The sequence below is a fragment of the Panthera uncia genome, chromosome C2, assembly GCF_023721935.1.
Source record: "Panthera uncia isolate 11264 chromosome C2, Puncia_PCG_1.0, whole genome shotgun sequence".
In the NCBI taxonomy this organism is placed as follows: Eukaryota; Metazoa; Chordata; class Mammalia; order Carnivora; family Felidae; genus Panthera; species Panthera uncia.
In genome coordinates, this window is record NC_064810.1 from 1702899 (window position 1) to 1721508 (window position 18610).

The following is an 18610-nucleotide window of genomic DNA, read 5'->3' on the forward strand; positions in this document are numbered from 1 at the left end:
CCTGGCTGAAGTCGGACGCTTAACCGACTGCGCCACCCAGGCGCCCCAGCACTCTGTGTCTTCTGATGGGAGAATTGAGTGCATTTACACTTAAAGTAATTACTGACAGGCACGTGCCTGTTGCCATTTTTGTTGTTTTCCGACCGTTTCTGTAGTTTCTCTCTGTTCCTTTCTTCTTTTCTGTTCTCTTTGTGCTTTGATGACTTCGGTGGTATGCTTATGTTCCTTTTCTTTCTTTTTTGTGTATTTGCTACAGGGTTTGTCTTTGTGGCTACCACGTGGCTCACATGTGACAACTTCTGTACAGTCTGTTTTCAGTTGATAATAAGTTTGATCCCATTCTAAAGCTCAATACTGTTGTTCTCCCTTCACCCCATATTTGATGTTTTTGATTCACACTTTACATTAAAAAAAAAATTTTTTTAATGTTTTATTTATTTTTGACAGAGAGAGAGAGAGAGACAGACAGACAGAGCATGAGCGGGGGAGGGGCAGAGAGAGAGGGAGACACAGAATCTGAAGCAGCTCCAGGCTCCGAGCTGTCCGCACAGAGCCCGACGCGGGGCTCAAACTCACACTGTGAGATCATGACCTGAGCTGAAGTCAGACGCTTAACCGACTGAGCCACCCAGGCGCCCTGACACTTTACATTTTTTTAATGTGTGTGTCCTTTAACTAGTTTTTGTACTTACAGTTATGTTTACTACTTACGTTTTTTAACCTTCATGCTAACTTTGTAAGTGATTAACCCAGTATTTTTACTATATACTTAACTTTCCAGTGAGATTTATTCTTTCACATGTGTTCTCGTGAACACCCTTTCTTTTCAGCTTAAAGAATTCCCTGTAACAAGGCCGGGTTAGTGGTGATGAACCCCTTTAGCTTTTGTTTCTCCGGAGAGCCCTTTATCTCTCCTTCACTTCTGAGTCGTAACTTTGCCGGGGAGAGTATTCTTGGTTGCAGATTTTCCTTTCAGTGCTTTGAATGTATCGTGCCTCTGCCTCTGGCCTGAAAAGTTTCTGCCGAAAAGTCTGCCGATAACTTAGCATCACGTACGTGTACATAACAAGTGGTTTTCATCTTGCTGCTTTGAAGATTCTCTCCTGGCTTTTACTTTTTGGTAGGTAATTATAAGGTGTTTTATGTGGGTCTCTCTGGGTTCTTCTTCCTTGAAACTCTCTGGGCTTCTTGGATCTAGATGCCTGTTTCCTTCCCCAGATGAGGGAAGTTTTTAGCCATTACTTCTTCAAGGAGATTTCTGACCCTTTCTCTCTCCTCCTCTGGAAGCCCCATGATCCAAATATTAGTCTACTTGATGTCTTAGGAGCTCCTAACAGTCTTCACTTTTTTTCATTCTTTTTGCTGCTCTCATTGACTGAGTTCCACTGACCTCAAGTGGCTGATCCTTTCTTCTGCTTCATCTGGTCTGTGTTTCAGTTCAGCCGTTCTGTTGTTCACTCTGCGATTTCTCTTTGGTACGTTCTTATATTTCCCACCTCTTTGTTGAGGTTTTGTGTCCATCGGTTTTTCTCCTGTTTGGTGAGCGTCTTCGTGACCATCACTTTGAACTCCTTATCGGTAAACTGTCTCCGTTTCACTGAGATGCTTTTTCCTGAGGTTTTATCTTGTTCTTTCCTGGGAACATATTCCTGTTTGTCCATTTCGCTGGACTGTCTGAGTTGGTCTCGATACCAACTGGGAACACCCCCCTCTCCCAGCCTGGAAGGAGCGGCCTCGTGTAGGAGATGAACCTCGTCATTCAGTCCCGTCCCGGCTTTCGGTTGTCACTCAAACCTTCGTGCTGTCCCAGCACCTGTTGTGTCTTTGATACTTCCCGCAGTGGAGGGTGTGCCAAGACTTGTCATTGTCCGAGTGGAGGGTCTCAGCACGCAGATTCAGGGTGACTGGAAGCCAGGCCCACCGGCAGCAGCTTTTTAAGGTGTGCAGATATGTACAGTCCTGTGGGGCCTTAAGCATAAGCCCCACTGGTCACCAGAGCTAGGCACTCTGCAGGTGTCCCCAGTATGGCTGTCACAAAAATCGGGACTCCAGATGAGTGTGTAAGTTCTTTTCTGGGCGATGCCAGTGAGCTGAGCTGGTGCAGGGCAGAGGGAGAGTGCCAAGGTGGTGCCATAGCCGTATTTTCGTAGAGAGCAGCTCTGTGGACCGTGGAATGTGTGCCAGACCTGAAGACTACCTCTCAGCTCCAGGACACGCAGAGAGGCCTCCTTCACGGAAGGATGGGGGAGTGTGCCTCAGCCTGCCCTCTGTGCAGTGCCCTGGGGATGGCAGCCTGCCAAAAACCCTTTCTCCGACTGTGGTAGACCCATCAGACCCGGGAATGCAAGGTCCCCTGGCCACCAGCACCAGACGATCAAGGGACATCTCCCCACGGTGGCAGCTGTAAAAAGCAGGGTGCCGGCTGTGTGTAAAACTCCCTTCTGGGAGACATCACACTCTGGATTTCGGCGGAAGGTGAACGCGAAGATAGCGGCTGCCCGCTGAGGTCTCTGGAAGGGATCAGGTTGGTCCCAAGATGCACACCTAATCAGAAGCACACCCCGCAGGCTGCAGTCCTCATGGTCAGCTGATAGCCCTCCTGCCCAGAAAGACCGGCCTCTTGCTTTCCCCGGGGGTGGTAGCTGTTTAAGAACTGCTTCTCTATTAGTTAGAGTCCTGTGGGACCCACAGCACGAGTCCGGTGGCCGCCAGAGCCAGGCGATGTGGAGATGTCCCCTGGAAGCAGTCGCAAAATTTGGGGCACCAGATCGGTTTGAGCTCCTCCCTGTGTGACTCTGATTGTTACAGGTTCATGGGACCAGCAGCTCCGGTCTCCCTGGCCTCCAGGGCCAAGCGATCAAGAGGTGTCCCCTAGGTGACAGCCACAGAAATCAGGGCACTAGATACGCGTAAAAGCTGCCTTCAGGTGGATGCTGGTGCCCGGGAGCACAGCGGAGGGAGAGGCAAAGATGACCCCCCGGTCTCTGTCCGCAGAGAACAGTGTTCCGCCAGGCTCCCGATGAGTGTGATGAATCAGACGCCTGCGCCCCGGTGGCCACTCTGATGCCAGCAGGCGCACCTCCGTGAGTCTGGGCGTGGTCCACGGGCTGCCTCGGAGCTGGGCCCTGGGGAGGGCCAGTCCCCGCCCCGAGCCCTTGAAGGGAGGTTTCTCACATGGCTCCCGTCTTGGGGGTCTTGGGATGCGAGTCCCATAGGGTCTCAAAGCTAGATGATTTGGAGGCTCGTCTATGCAAGTGTTCGTCTTAAAAGTTGGGGTGCTGCTGTTCAAACCCTTTACTCCTCAAGAAGCAGCTCTGGGTTTTGAGTTTCCTCCTGGTTGTGAGATACTGTGCGGGGGGTCATGGTGAGATTGTGTCCCAGCTTCTGTTGGCCACTTCAGTGTGGTTTTCTTCTCATTTGCTTGATGCGCAGTTATGACCCAGCCGGCCTTAGTGTGTTTTGGGGGGCAGATTGTTCCGTTTGTAGCTGTAGACTCCATGTTCGTGGGAGGAGGGGCGCCGAGGGTCTCACTGCATCGCCATGTTCTCCTTGTGGCTTTGATTTGCGTCTCCCTTGCGACCGATGACATTGAGTGTCGTTTTGTGTGTTTATCTGCCATCATAAGTGTCTTGAGTCTTTTGCTGATTTTTAATCATGTGTATTGTTTCCTTATTAAGTTGTAGGAGTTCTTCATATACTGTAGCTACAAGTCTTTTGTTGGATATTTTGTAAATATTTTCCCTTAAACCATGGCTTGCCTTGTTTTAAAAATTGTGGAAGAAAAACATGATTTTATCTTACCAGTTTTTTTTTTTTTTTAGTTTATTTACTTACTTTGAGAGAGACAGAGACAGCGCGAGTGGGGGAAGGGCAGAGAGAGAGGGACAGGGACAGGGAGAGAATCCCAAGCAGGCTCCGTACTGTCAGTCCAGAGCCTGCGGCGGCTACTTTTTAAGCCACTATTAAAAATATGTTTTTAACGAATTAATATTCTCAAGGGGTCAGTGGCATAGTTTTTGCACATTTCTCTGATACTAGGATTTTGTTTTTCTTTTTGAAGCTGTTTTTTTGAGTAGACACCAAGCTGTCTGTGCAGGTGTGTATTTTGGAAATAAAACGAGTGTCGCAGAAACGTCCCCCGTGTTACTGTAACTTCCCTGACCACTAGGTGCCGCTGTCGAATAAGGATGCGGCTGGGACTGCAGCCCGCCGGCTGCCCCTCCCTGGAAGGCCCTGGAAGGAGGGCGCGGGAGGGAGGCTCCAGGGGTGGGTCCACAGATGAAGAACGAAGCAGCCCTTTTTGGAGGGAGCCCCCCCCACCAGATCCCTGGAGGATGAGTCCCCCTCCCCCCCCCCAACAGTTTATCAGTCCTCTGCTTTAATTTGTCCGGTGTTATGCGAAGGTGATTGGCCTGGATTTCAGATGACTGGGCGTGTAGCTCCTGGTGAGCTGGGTTCTGGGCTTCCCTCTCCCGGTGGTCGGCTGTCACGCAGACACCCGAAGGGGGACTGAGACGGTCGGAGTGTGTGTGACTGCGCCCGAGGGGCTCAGCCTTCCTGGCACTCGACCTCCGTTGCACTTGACTGCTGCCTCCTCGCAGTGCTGGCTGCCTCGCCGTTGGTCCCGCGGCACTGGCCTCGCGTTGGGGCCCTCGCTGCCCCTTCCTCTTCCTCCCGCGTGCTGGGCTCTGGTGCCCTTGGCGACAGACGGGGCTCTCCCCGTGCCCGTTCTTGTTTCCTGCTCAGGGTTTCTTAGCAGGTGTTACTGGTGCTTCGAATGAAAGAGTTGTGCTCGTGTGCACTTTCTTTATGGCCCCTTCCCCCTAAATGGCAGTAGCATTCCCCGGTCACCGCGGACACCCGACAGCGGCACCCGAATTTCCCAGTGTCCCCTGGGAAAACTCCAGCAACTGCCACCAGGTCCCCGCGGCTCCACCTGTCCCTGTGCGCACAGCCCCCAAGTTCCTCCTGCTAGTGTCCTCTCTCCCTTGAGCTTCAGACTCGTCTGAGGTCTCTCCGCTGGTCTGTTTTCTCGTCTCCACCTTAATGTGTTTAAATGAGAATTCTTGCCTTCCCCTCAGACCTGGCTCCTTCCCCTCCCGTCCCGGTAATAGTGCTGTTCGCTTAGTTGTTTGGGCCGGGGACCCGGGACCAGTCCTCACATGTCACACCCATTTCGTCCCTGTCTGCGGGACAGACCCCCAGAGTCGCCACTCTGACTCAGGCTGTCACCTTCCCTGCCTGGACTGTCACAGTAATGGCTTAAAACTGTTTATTAGCCTGAACTACAGCCGGCATAGGGTTCAGGTTCAGGTTCAGCTCGGTGAGCTTCTCAGAGCATCACCACCCAGATGAGCAGGAAGGCTGCCAGCCCGCCAGAACCCCACTGTGCGGGGCCCCCACTCCACCAGAGCAGCTCTGTCTTCATGGGGTAATCACTGCTTTGCTCTGTTTCCACCGAAGCACGCATTCTTAAACATTGTCGTTTAGCGTGCCTGTTTTTTAATGGATGTAATCCATCTATAAATGCAGTTACATGTTGTCTATTCTCTTTTTTCTTTTTAAAAATTTATTTATTGTTGACAGTGTGAGAGCAGGGGAGGAGCAGAGAGAGAGAGAGAGAGAGAGAGAGAGAGAGAGAACTTTAAGCAGGCTCCATGCTGTCAGCACAGAGCCCGCTGCGGGGCTTGATCTCAAGAGCTGTGAGATCATGACCTGAGCTGAAACCAGGAGTTGGGCACTTAACTGACTCAGCCACCCAAGCACCCTGTGTTGTGCATATATATCTGGGTGTGTACGCATATGTGTGGTGTGTTATGTGTCGTGTGTAGTACGGGGCTGGTTTCTTTTGCATGACTGTGTCGCGTGTAGCTGTGTGTCATTTATTTTCACTTTTGTTCCACTGTATGAATTCGCCACGGTTTCTTGGCCTCTTCTGTTGCTAGATATTTGGGTGTTTTCATTTTTTTTGGCTGTTACGAGTGATGTTGCTGTAAATATACAGCAAAGACACGACGGAATATTTCTCAGCCATAAAAATGAAATCTTGTCATTTGTGACAACATGGATGGACCTTGGGAGCATTACGCTAAGTGGGATAAGACAGAGAAAGACCGATACCAAATGGTCTCACGCATGTATGGAATCTTAAAAACAACTCACAGAAGGAGAGTACAGGTTGGTGTAGCCATGGGGGGTTAGCAGGTGGACAACATGGGCGAAGGGGTCAGAATACAGATTTCCAGTTATAAACTAAGTCCAGGGGATGTCACGTACGGCCTGGCGATGATAGTTAACAGTGCCGTGTTGTGTATTTGAAAGTCGCTGAGGGGCTAGATGTTAAAAGGTCTCATCAAAAGAGAAATTTGTGATTGTGTGTGGATGGGTGTTAACTTGCTGGACTTTGCTCATTGCAGAATATATACGAACACCGGCTCCCTGTGTTGCACACCTGAGACTAATATGACAGTGTAAGTCAATTCTGTCTCAGTTGGAGAGAAAGGAGCCCCCCTCCGGCATCACCTTCACCCTGAGGCCTTTCTTGCCTCAGGTGGGCGTGTGTCTTTGTATCACTTTGCCACCTCCCTCACTACGTTCTTCAGTATGTCTTTTCGTGTGTGTTTCCTTACTTACTGGCTGTCTTCCTTCACTGGAACGGAAGGGAAGCCCGTGGAAGGAGGAGCCTTGTCTCTCCTTTACCACTGCGTCTGCGCTGGCCGGAAGAGTGGGGCCCGGTGGCCGCGTGGGTAGCGGCTGGCCCCTTCTAGTCCAGCTGGCCGAGGGGAGTGTGGACACCGCTGCCCCGGGGCTTCGTGCAGCCCCTCAAAGCTTCAGATAGGACCAGAGGGCAAATGTAAGTAAATACCATTTGGATGAGTGATTCCGCGATTAGAATTGTAGCTGGGCACTTTTCAGGACATCAAATTATGTGGCAAAACAGAGACGTGACACACTTTCAGGCTAGCGGTTAGAGCAATATTTTGATGACACCGGTGAAGTATTTAGTTAGAGTGTCCTGTGTTCACACGGTGTAGATTCACCGTGGCCCTTCTCTCGGCCTCTCTCGCTTAAGCTGTTACCCACGGTGGGAAGTGTGGTCTCTGTCTCTTTAGGGAGAGTGTGAGCTGTTACAGCGTCAGACCCTTACTTCCATCCAGTGACATTTCGTCCCCGTCTTCCTCCAGAGACTGATCCATAGGGCGGTGGCAGGGGGCTAGAGGCTGCTGCGCATGCGGCCAGGTGGTCGGTACCTGGGTCTGCAGCACTTGTGGTCAGGTGGCAGGTTAACTCCCGGTGCACGCGTGTGCGTGTTTCTGTGTGCTTGTCCTCTGGAGAGGGTCGCGGGCTCCCGGCGACTCCCGGCAGCCTCCTTTCCCACCCAGTGGTCCCAGTTTACATTCGTGCCCGCAGGGTGTGTCTGTGGCTCCTCGGCGGGGGGAGGCGGCCTTCTGTCCCATCTGGAGGCTCGGGCTCCTGGGCTGCTCTGCTGGGGGCACGGTCATCCCATTGTGGCCTTAGTTTCCCCACAGTTAATGAGTTGAGCACCTTGTGACATGTTCCTTTATTTTGTGACGTGTCTTCAAGTCTTGTGCTTGATTTTCTTTTGGGTGGTTTATGTATTTTTATCGATTCTGAGAAGTTTCGATACTAGCTCTTTGCTGGTTATGTCTGTAGCAAATACTGTTCTCTCTGGGGCTTCCCTTTTCATTCTCTTAAAGGTCTCTTGATAGCAGAGGTTCTTAGTTTCAGCGTTCTTAATTTTACCCATCTTTTCCTTTGATGGTTGGTGCTCTTTGGCTTTACCTTTGTAGTTAGTCTAAATTATTTATTGTTTTATGTTTCATAAAACAACTGAAATTAATTTTGGGGGGGAGTCAGCTTTATTGAGATAAAATTTGCACACAATTAAATGTGCTACTTAAAATATTTTTTTTAATGTTTATTTTTGAGAGAGAGAGAGAGAGACAGACAGAACGGGAGTGGGGGAGGGGCAGAGAGAGAGGGAGACACAGAATCTGAACAGGCTCCAGGCTCTGAGCCGTCAGCACAGAGCCTGACGCGGGGCTCGAACCCACGGACTCTGAGATCATGACCTGAGCCGAAGTCGGACGCTCAACCGACTGAGCCACCCGGGCGCCCCTCAACTTAACTCTTTTTCAAGAAGTCTGGGCTGTTCTCAGTTGTTTGCATGTTTGTGTATCTTTTAGAGTTATCTTGTTTGCATTCAGGCAAGAAGACCTGTTGGGATGTTGGCTGAGGCTGCACGGAATCTGTAGGTGCAGTTTGAGGAGGATTGAGAACTGTAATTTTGAGGCTTCCATCCATGAACTTGCTCGAGTCTCTGCTTGGGAAGGCCTTCAGAGCTGTGGCGGTTCTCGCAGGCTACATACAGGTCTGCACAGCTTTTAAAAACTTACCTGTATGTGTTTCCTAGTAGAGTTGACGTCTTTTTAAGATTATTCTAGTTTGCTCATACATAGAAACACATTCAGTCACATGTCTGGACCTCGTAGTCAGCAGTGTTGGCCAACTCACTTCTTCTAGTGTGTCTTCTGATTCTTTCGGACTTTGGGCGTATGTGACGTGGCATCTGTGAGTAACGATGGTTTTACTTCCACTTTTCGGAACCTTACGGCTTGTAGTTATTTGGCAAGGGTTTGGCAATTTTATGGCCCTCCAGAGAACCAGTTTTTGGTTTTGTCTGTCTGTCTGTTTCTTGCCACATCAGCGATGTCTTGGGCGCCTGGGCCCGACAGGAAGTGCATCTCTGGCCCGATTCCCTACTCCCGGGTGGCCACCCTTCTTGCCCAGGACTGTTCTTCTCTCGTCACTCGTCCGCGTCTGTGTGCGGGTTTGGGTTCACTCTGGAGCCTTCCACATAGAAGACGAGGAGGCCAGGACTTGGGACGGCGTTTCTCGGTGGCGGGGCTGGGCCTCAGTCTCTCGGCGGCCACTGGTCTTCGGCGGTTGCCGAAGTGCCGCCTGCTTGCTTCTTCCTACTTTCGTTCTCGGCGCTCGGGCCTGACGCTCCGTGGGGTGCCACGTCGGGGGCTCACAGATTGAGTAGAGTGGCGCCGGGGACCGACAGCTGTGCCGTGCGTGCTCCGAGTCCTGGTTCACGAGCGCCGGCCGGTCCCTCGTTTCTCACGCTCAGAAGGGCCCGTGCCGCCGCTCACAGCGCCAGGAAGCACCATCCCGTCGGAAAACCGGACGCTGTGCTTGACGTGTGAAGTTGAATCGAAACAACCGGCAAGGGTATTTTTGAAAGATAATTGACCCCTTCGGTTTCTTCATTTGTCAGATGAAAGGGTTTATAGCTCCAGAATTCTGCGTTTTGCTGCCGTAAAGAGCCGCGTACGTAGTCGTTGTCGGAAACGTAACGGGAATAGGCGTTCGCTTTGGACAGACGGGGTTTTAATCTGTTAATGTATATACTCCACAGTTGTTGTTTGGTTACAATGCCAGCCTGATACTCGTTCTGTTTCATAATGCTTTTGCTTTTTCATTTTGTAGAACTGACGCTGAATCCTCCGGAAGGAATTGTGGCGGGTAAGGCACTAAAGTTAGCTTCTTTGTAATTTACTTCTAATTGCCAAAGTGGCCTTCTAAGTTAATTGTGGAAATTTTTTTTTGTTTTTTGCAGGTCCCATGAACGAAGAGAATTTCTTTGAGTGGGAGGCGCTGATCATGTAAGTTAGTTATATGTGCTGTTAGTTTCCAAGAGTTATTGGACATCAGACCCCGGAATCCAGCTAGCAGCGGGGCTGTGCTCAGAAGTCTCCATTCGAAGAAAAGGCTTCACGCACCTGTTAAATTGAGCTCTTTTTTAGCCTGCTGGTCTGAGTAGAAAACAGCAGAGACGTATATCCCGAGGAATGAAAATGTTTCCTGAGAGTCAATAAAAAAGTTTTGTCATACTTTATATTTGTAGAGTTTTAAAATAATAAGTTTTGAATGTTGAGTGGCAGTGCTGGGTTAGCCTCAAACGGTATCGGTGGCTTTGACTTCGGGAAGTCCCTAGGAGCCCACGGGTTTCTTTTGGTTTATTTTTTTTAAACATGTATTCATCTTTTGAGAGAGCGAGAGAGAGACAGACGGAGCACCAGCTGGGGAGGAGCAGAGAGACAGAGACAGAGACAGAATCCGAAGCAGGCTCCAGGTCCGAGCTGTCAGCACAGAGCCCGACACGGGGCTCGAACCCACGAATTGTGAGATCATAACCTGAGCTGAAGTCAGATGCTTAGCTGAGCCACCCAGGTGCCCCAAGGCCTGCAGCTTTGAAGGGGGAAAGGCCCCCGGGGTGGGGAGGGGAAGGTCCCTTGGGTGCAGGTGAGCCTCCGGCCCTGCCCCCTGTGCACCTGCGTTTTCCTCTTCCTCCTGCTCTGTCTCCATTCAGCCCCTCCTCTGCTGCTGCTTTCTTCCTGTGCGTTGCATGGCCTTCCATTGTCCCTGACCCCAAGATGTGGCTTTGTTCTAAGGAGAGCACTGTGACTCCTGGCCCTGTTCTAGAAAGATCCTGACTGGATCTCGTGATCTTGCACCTGGTGATGTTGCTTAGAGCCGCAAATGGACCCCCTATTCTAGAGTGTTCCAGGGCCCTTTGAGCCAGGCCCTTCGATTGCCTTCTGTCCACTTCAGATGTACATTTTTGACCATTCTTAGATTTACTGTATTTTCAAATAAACGTGGTTAAGTAAAAGTTAGGAAGTTGGGATTTATCCTCAGTCTCTCAGGTTTCTCTTCGGTATGATGAGACCTCTCAGGTGGCCAGCACGTGTCGAGGCTGGGTTCTGGGGGGTTGAGACGTGCTCTCAGGGGAGGGACCGGGGCTGTGGCCGCACATGTCCTCGCGCTGTCTGTGCATGCCCGGTGCGTCCGCCATGCGAGTTCTTACCGCTTCCCGTGTTCGAGAACCACATTGCTGGCAAGTGTTGTCTGTGGAGGTGAGATTGATAATGTGGAAATGGATGAGAAAAGGAGGCTTTTCTGATAAGCAGGATATTTAAAAATCATCAGTAAACATTGTCCAGAGGAAATACAGCACGCCTAACGTTCCCTGATAATTTGTAATACCCTGATCGCTTGGGCCTGTGGTACCCAGTTTTTCCTGTGTTTAAATGTTTCTGGCATGGGGACGTCTTTACAGCCTATCTGGGCACGTAAAAGGGTGTTGTAGCTTTTGTCCCCTAAAGCAATTCTAAACGGGACGGGGCGTCTCCTGGTCAGCAGCGTTCCGCGTCTAACGGGACATGGCATTATCTGCTGTGTCGGCTGTAGGTCCTTTGATTTTTAAGGAGACAGGAGATTACATCATATGAACGTGATTTGTCACGGCCATTTTTCACGTACCGTGTCATGTGTGTCGTTTCTGTGCTGACGACACAGGTGCACGGGTTCCTGTCAGCGGGCCCCCGTCTCACACGACACTGGCCTCTGACATCAGCAGACTCCTTTAGAAGCCCTTTAAGGGACACGTCAGGCCCTCGGAATGGTTTCTAAAAAGGTGTTTGTTAAAACCTGTTGGCATAACCGTTACTAGCTTTAGATCAGCACTGTAAAACGAATATTTTGAAAACCCATGTTAGCAGTTAGATGCAAAGGCAGCAAAAGCAAAAAGTAAGCAAGTAGGACTGTGTCAAACGAGGAAGCTTCTGCTCAGCAAAGGAAACCACCAACAGAAGGAGGAGGGAGCCTATTTGCAAATCACCCGTCTGATTAGGGGCTAATACGCACACGATAGAAGCGCCTCGTACACCTCAAAAGCAAAAGGAGAAACAGTCTGGTTAAACGGTGGGCAGAGGATCTGAACAGACGTTTTTCTAAGCAAGGCCTCCGGACGGCCGACGGGTCCATGGGAAGATGTTCAACGTCACTCATCACCAGGGGAGAGCACACGAAAACCTCAGCGAGATTCCGCCTCACGCCGGTCAGAATAGAATGGCTGTCGCCAAAAAGACAAGAAATCCGAAGTGTCGGTGAGGGTGAGGGTGAGGGTGTGGAGAAGGAGGAGCCCTCGTGCGCTGCTGCTGGGAACGCACACCCGGGCAGCCGCTGCGGAAGACCGAACGGAGATTCCTCAGAAAGTGAAAACGAGAGCCACCCTTCCACCCGGCAGTTCTGCTTCTGGGCTTTATCCAAGAGGAGGAAACCACCGGTTCGAAAGGACGTCTGTACCCCCGTGTGTACCGCAGCGTCACGTGCGACACCCGAGACACGGAAGCGGCCTGAGTTGGTGTCCACCGGCGGATGAATGGATGGAGGAGATTGGGGTGCGTGAGATGGGCGGAGGCGGACAGAAGGTACCGCGTCCGGCTCCAGGCGTGTCCCGGACGTGCTGCCGTCACCGACCTCGTGGTGCGTGTTGGAGAGTCTTCGAGACGGTGACTCTTGCGAGTTGTCGCGAGAAAAAGATGGGTGGCTCCGTGTGGTGACGGATGTTCCCTGGCCTCACCGGGGTGACCGCGTTGCGGCGTCTGTGGATCCGGAGTCCTCGCGCCCCACGCCTGGAACAGAACGCTCCCGGTCAGGCCTCGGTTTAAGAGGAGGTGATGAAGCTTTCTCAGCTGGAGCGCTTTTGTGTTTGAATGGGGCTTTTGCCTTTGCGTGGGATTCCCCTGCTCCAGGGTCTGCTGAGCCTGTGGGTCTTGGTCCCGTTCCAGACCCTTTTACAAACAAGAGGCCGTTTACAAATGTACTTAAAACATCTATTAAGGAATTAACTGTCCTCCCGGCGATTGGTCTCACCCTGCTTTTTGGCAGACAGCTGGCTGGATTTCACTCCTCAGTGATAGCTCTGCTTTGCTTTCTTTTTATTCTTTGTCTGCAGAGTTTCTTTGTGCCCCGGCGTTTCTAAACCCGTACCTGCCCCATTTTCTGGGAGGGAGGGAGGGTGCCGCCGGCTTAGCCGCCCTGCTCCTCTGCCGGGCCTCCGTCTCTTGTCAGTTGTGCGGCGGGGAAAACCGCTTTTCAGGGGCTCGGGCCACAAGCACGGGGTGCCCGTTCTATTAGGGTTCCCGTCTGAGGACGCGGGTGCATCCTCGGTGACCCCAGATCTCCCCCCGAGAGAACGGGAGGGAGGCTGTAGGATGGGAACGGGAGAGCTAAACGGTAAAATTGCCCCCGCCGCTTCTTTGATTGAAAGTAGAAGGTAACCCCGATGGCTTTTGGCTGAGCCGAACGGCCAAGAAGGGGGCCGGGGCTGCTGCCATCAGATGAACAGACGTGGGGGACACTGCTCGTAATTCGTGTCGAGAGCGGTCTGACCCGGCAGCCCCAGCCTTGGGGGTCTCTTCAGCAGACGGTGTTCTGAAGAGCTCTGCGTGAGGTTTATTTCTGCACGCACTGCAGTAATTAGAAAATGGAAACAACATTGTCCAACACAGTTTATGAAACATCCGTACTGCCCGACGTCGGAATGCCGTGTAACACCGACAAGGTTCGGGCAGAATCTCCATGCTGGCCTAGAGAGGCGTCCCTCGTGTGTCACCGGGTGGAAAGAGCAGATTAGGGAACAGCGGGCCTAGACCAGTGCCGTCCGTGGGGATGATTTCCTGCCCCCGGGACACTCAGTGGCATCTGGAGATAGTTGTGGTTGTCACAGCTGGGGGACTAGGGGAGTCCACTGCCAGCGTCTGGGGGGAGCCGCGGAGCACCTCGCCGCGCAGACAGCACAGGCCCGTCGGGCCCAAGATGCCGGTGCTGAGGTCGAGAAACAAGTTTTGCCTGCATTAGGTGTATAAGTTGAAGATTCTGGTAATTTTATAGTTTTGAGGCCACTCCCACAACAGTTTTACAGCATTTCCTGAAAGGTCTTCGTGCCCCCGGTCAGTCCCCATTCCCACCCTGAGCCGTAGGCAGCCTCTCTTCTTTTTGACCCTCGGGGTTGGCCGTCCCCGGACTTCTCCTGCAGATGGAATTATAAAGCAGCCGGTCTTGTGTGTCCGGCTTCTTTCACCCTCCTGTGCATTTGCGATTCTGTCCCCTTGCCGGGGGTGTCACGCCTACGTCTTTGCCACTGACCCCAACCCCTGGGGGGATGGGCCGCACCTTCTTCCCCACCCGCCAGGCCAGGGGCCTTTGGCCGCTGTGAGCAGTGCTGCTGCGGTCCCTCGCGTACGGCGTGCACCCCGTTGTCGCTGTCGGTGCATCGCTAGGTCCACGGGAGTGGGGGTGCTGTGACACAGAGGAAGCTGATGTTTTAATGTCTCCAGAAGCTGCCAGGCCGTCTTCCACAGTAGGTCAGAGTTTTACATTGCCACCAGCACGGAGGAGGGCTCCCTCACCCACGCCTGCCGTGTGGCTGGAGCTGCCCTGGGCGTGAGGCCACACCTCACCCTGGACTTGACCTGCGTTTTCTAGGGACTAATGGTGTTGAGCATCTCTTCATGGGCTTATTAGCCATTCGTGTATCTTTGGTGAACTTGAGAAGTTTTGCCCATTTTTAATTGGCTTGTCTTCTTTTTCTTAATTTAATTTTATCATTATAAAAATACTTATTTTTGAGAGAGAGAACAAGCAGGGGCAGAGAGAGAGGGAGACAGAGAATCTGAATCAGGCTCTGAGCTGTCAGTGCAGATCCTCCTGTGGGGCTCGAACCCACAAACCGTGAGATCATGTGGATTGCTGTCTTTTTGAGTCCTAAGAGTTCTTTATATATTTTGGATGCAAGGCCTTTATCAGACCCGTGATTTTCACGTTTTCTTCCAGTCTGCAGCTTTCCTGGTCGTCGTCTTAATGGAGCCTCTTGAAGCTCACAGGTTTTAATTTTGATGAAGTGCAACCTCAATGTTTTTCTCTTGTGGGTCATGCTTTTGGTGTTGCATTACCCAAGGTTACAAAGGGTTTCCATTACATATTTGTGGTTCTTCTATTGACCTTTTAAATTTTGATCCATCTTGGGCTGATTTTTTTTTCAATATATGAAGTTAATTGTCACATTGGTTTCCATACAACACCCAGTGCTCATCCCAAAAGGTGCCCTCCTCACTACCCATCCCCCACCCTCCCCTCCTTCCCACCCCCCATCAACCCTCAGTTTGTTCTCAGTTTTTAAGAGTCTCTTATGCTTTGGCTCTCTCCCACTCTAACCTCTTTTTTTTTTTTTTTTCCTTCCCCTCCTCCATGGGTTTCTGTTAAGTTTCTCAGGATCCACATAAGAGTGAAAACATATGGTATCTGTCTTTCACTGCATGACTTATTTCACTTAGCATCACACTCTCCAGTTCCATCCACGTTGCTACAAAAGGCCATATTTCATTCTTTCTCATTGCCACGTAGTACTCCATTGTGTATATAAACCACAATTTCTTTATCCATTCATCAGTGGATGGACATTTAGGCTCTCTCCATAATTTGGCTATTGTTGACAGTGCTGCTATAAACATTGGGGTACAAGTGCCCCTATGCATCAGTACTCTTGTATCCCTTGGGTAAATTCCTAGCAGTGCTATTGCTGGGTCATAGGGTAGGTCCATTTTTAATTTTTTGAGGAACCTCCACACTGTTTTCCAGAGTGGCTGTACCAGTTTGCATTCCCACCAACAGTGCAAAAGGGTTCCTGTTTCTCCGTATCCTCTCCAGCATCTATAGTCTCCTGATTTGTTGATTTTGGCCACTCTGACTGGTGTGAGGTGATATCTGAGTGTGGTTTTGATTTGTATTTCCCTGATGAGGAGCGATGTTGAGCATCTTTTCATGTGCCTGTTGGCCATCCGGATGTCTTCTTTAGAGAAGTGTCTATTCATGCGTTCTGCCCATTTCTTCACTGGGTTATTTGTTTTTCGGGTATGGAGTTTGGTGAGCTCTTTATAGATTTTGGATACTAGTCCTTTGTCCGATATGTCATTTGCAAATATCATTTCCCATTCCATTGGTTGCCTTTTAGTTTTGTTGGTTGTTTCCTTTGCTGTGCAGAAGCTTTTTATCTTCATAAGGTCCCAGTAGTTCATTTTTGCTTTTAATTCCCTTGCCTTTGGGGATGTGTCAAGTAAGAAATTGCTACGACTGAGGTCAGAGAGGTCTTTTCCTGCTTTCTCCTCTAGGGTTTTGATGGTTTCCTGTCTCACATTCAGGTCCTTTATCCATTTTGAGTTTATTTTTGTGAATGGTGTGAGAAAGTGGTCTAGTTTCAACCTTCTGCATGTTGCTGTCCAGTTCTCCCAGCACCATTTGTTAAAGAGACTGTCTTTTTTCCATTGGATGTTCTTTCCTGCTTTGTCAAAGATGAGTTGGCCATACGTTTGTGGGTCTAGTTCTGGGGTTTCTATTCTATTCTATTCTATTCTATTCTATACTATTGGTCTATGTGTCTGTTTTTGTGCCAATACCATGCTGTCTTGATGATTACAGCTTTGTAATAGAGGCTAAAGTCTGGGATTGTGATGCCTCCTGCTTTGGTCTTCTTCTTCAAAATTACTTTGGCTATTCGGGGCCTTTTGTGGTTCCATATGAATTTTAGGATTGCTTGTTCTAGTTTCGAGAAGAATGCTGGTGCAATTTTGATTGGGATTGCATTGAATGTGTAGATAGCTTTGGGTAGTATTGACATTTTGACAATATTTATTCTTCCAGTCCATGAGCACGGAATGTTTTTCCATTTCTTTATATCTTCTTCAATTTCCTTCATAAGCTTTCTATAGTTTTCAGCATACAGATCTTTTACATCTTTGGTTAGATTTATTCCTAGGTATTTTATGCTTCTTGGTGCAATTGTGAATGGGATCCGTTTCTTTATTTGTCTTTCTGTTGCTTCATTGTTAGTGTATAAGAATGCAACTGATTTCTGTACATTGATTTTGTATCCTGCAACTTTGCTGAATTCATGTATCAGTTCTAGCAGACTTTTGGTGGAGTCTGTTGGATTTTCCATGTATAATATCATGTCATCTGCAAAAAGCGAAAGCTTGACTTCATCTTTGCCAATTTTGATGCCTTTGATTTCCTTTTGTTGTCTGATTGCTGATGCTAGAACTTCCCACACTATGTTAAACAACAGCGGTGAGAGTGGACATCCCTGTCGTGTTCCTGATCTCAGGGAAAAACCTCTCAGTTTTTCCTCATTGAGGATGATGTTAGCTGTGGGCTTTTCATAAATGGCTTTTATGATCTTTAAGTATGTTCCTTCGATCCCGACTTTATCGAGGGTTTTTATTAAAAAGGTTGCTGAGGGGCGCCTGGGTGGCGCAGTCGGTTAAGCGTCCGACTTCAGCCAGGTCACGATCTCGCGGTCCGTGAGTTCGAGCCCCGCGTCAGGCTCTGGGCTGATGGCTCGGAGCCTGGAGCCTGTTTCCGATTCTGTGTCTCCCTCTCTCTCTGCCCCTCCCCCGTTCATGCTCTGTCTCTCTCTGTCCCAAAAATAAATAAAAAACGTTGAAAAAAATAAATAAATAAAAATAAAAATAAAAAGGTTGCTGAATTTCGTCAAATGCCTTTTCTGCATCGATTGACAGGATCATATGGTTCTTATCTTTTCTTTTATTAATGTGATGTATCACGTTGATTGATTTGCAAATGTTGAACCAGCCCTGCATCCCAGGAATGAATCCCACTTGATCATGGTGAATAATTCTTTTTATATGCTGTAGAATTCGATTTGCTAGTATCTTATTGAGAATTTTTGCATCCATATTCATCAGGGTATTGGCCCGTAGTTCTCTTTTTTTAATGGGTCTCTGTCTGGTTTAGGAATCAAAGTAATACTGGCTTCATAGAATGAGTCTGGAAGTTTTCCTTCCCTTTCTATTTTTTGGAATAGCTTGAGAAGGATAGGTATTATCTCTGCTTTAAATGTCTGGTAGAACTCCCCTGGCAAGCCATCTGGTCCTGGACTCTTATTTGTTGGGAGATTTTTGATAACTGATTCAATTTCTTCGCTGGTTATGGGTCTGTTCAAGCTTTCTATTTCCTCCTGATTGAGTTTTGGAAGGGTGTGGGTGTTTAGGAATTTTTCCATTTCTTCCAGGTTGTCCAGTTTGTTGGCATATAATTTTTCATAGTATTCCCTGATAATTGCTTGTATCTCTGAGGGATTGGTTGTAATAATTCCATTTTCATTCATGATTTTATCTATTTGGGTCATCTCCCTTTTCTTTTTGAGAAGCCTGGCTAGAGGTTTGTCAATTTTGTTTATTTTTTCAAAAAACCAACTCTTGGTTTTGTTGATCTGCTCTACAGTTTTTTTAGATTCTATATTGTTTATTTCTGCTCTGATCTTTATTATTTCTCTTCTTCTGCTGGGTTTAGGCTGTCTTTGCTGTTCTGCTTCTATTTCCTTTAGGTGTGCTGTTAGATTTTGTATTTGGGATTTTTCTTGTTTCTTGAGATAGGCCTGGATTGCAATGTATTTTCCTCTCAGGACTGCCTTCGCTGCATCCCAAAGCGTTTGGATTGTTGTATTTTCATTTTCGTTTGTTTCCATATGTTTTTTAATTTCTTCTCTAATTGCCTGGTTGACCCACTCATTCGTTAGTAGGGTGTTCTTTAACCTCCATGCTTTTGGAGGTTTTCCAGACTTTTTCCTGTGGTTGATTTCAAGCTTCATCGCATTGTGGTCTGAAAGTATGCATGGTATGATTTCAATTCTTGTAAACTTATGAAGGGCTGTTTTGTGACC

The 18610-nt window shown here is 49.2% G+C and overlaps 1 protein-coding gene across 5 annotated transcripts in view; it reads left to right on the forward strand.

Annotated features, from left to right (window-relative positions):
- UBE2G2 (ubiquitin conjugating enzyme E2 G2) overlaps positions 1 to 18610 on the forward strand; it is a 42196-nt gene that overhangs the window by 13537 nt on the left and 10049 nt on the right. For all 5 annotated transcript variants that reach the window (XM_049627761.1, XM_049627762.1, XM_049627757.1 and 2 more), the window contains 2 exons: positions 9514 to 9549; positions 9644 to 9689. In XM_049627761.1, coding sequence (XP_049483718.1) covers positions 9649 to 9689 — 41 coding nt within the window. In that variant the 5' untranslated portion in view covers positions 9514 to 9549; positions 9644 to 9648. The remainder of the gene's footprint in view (positions 1 to 9513; positions 9550 to 9643; positions 9690 to 18610) is intronic.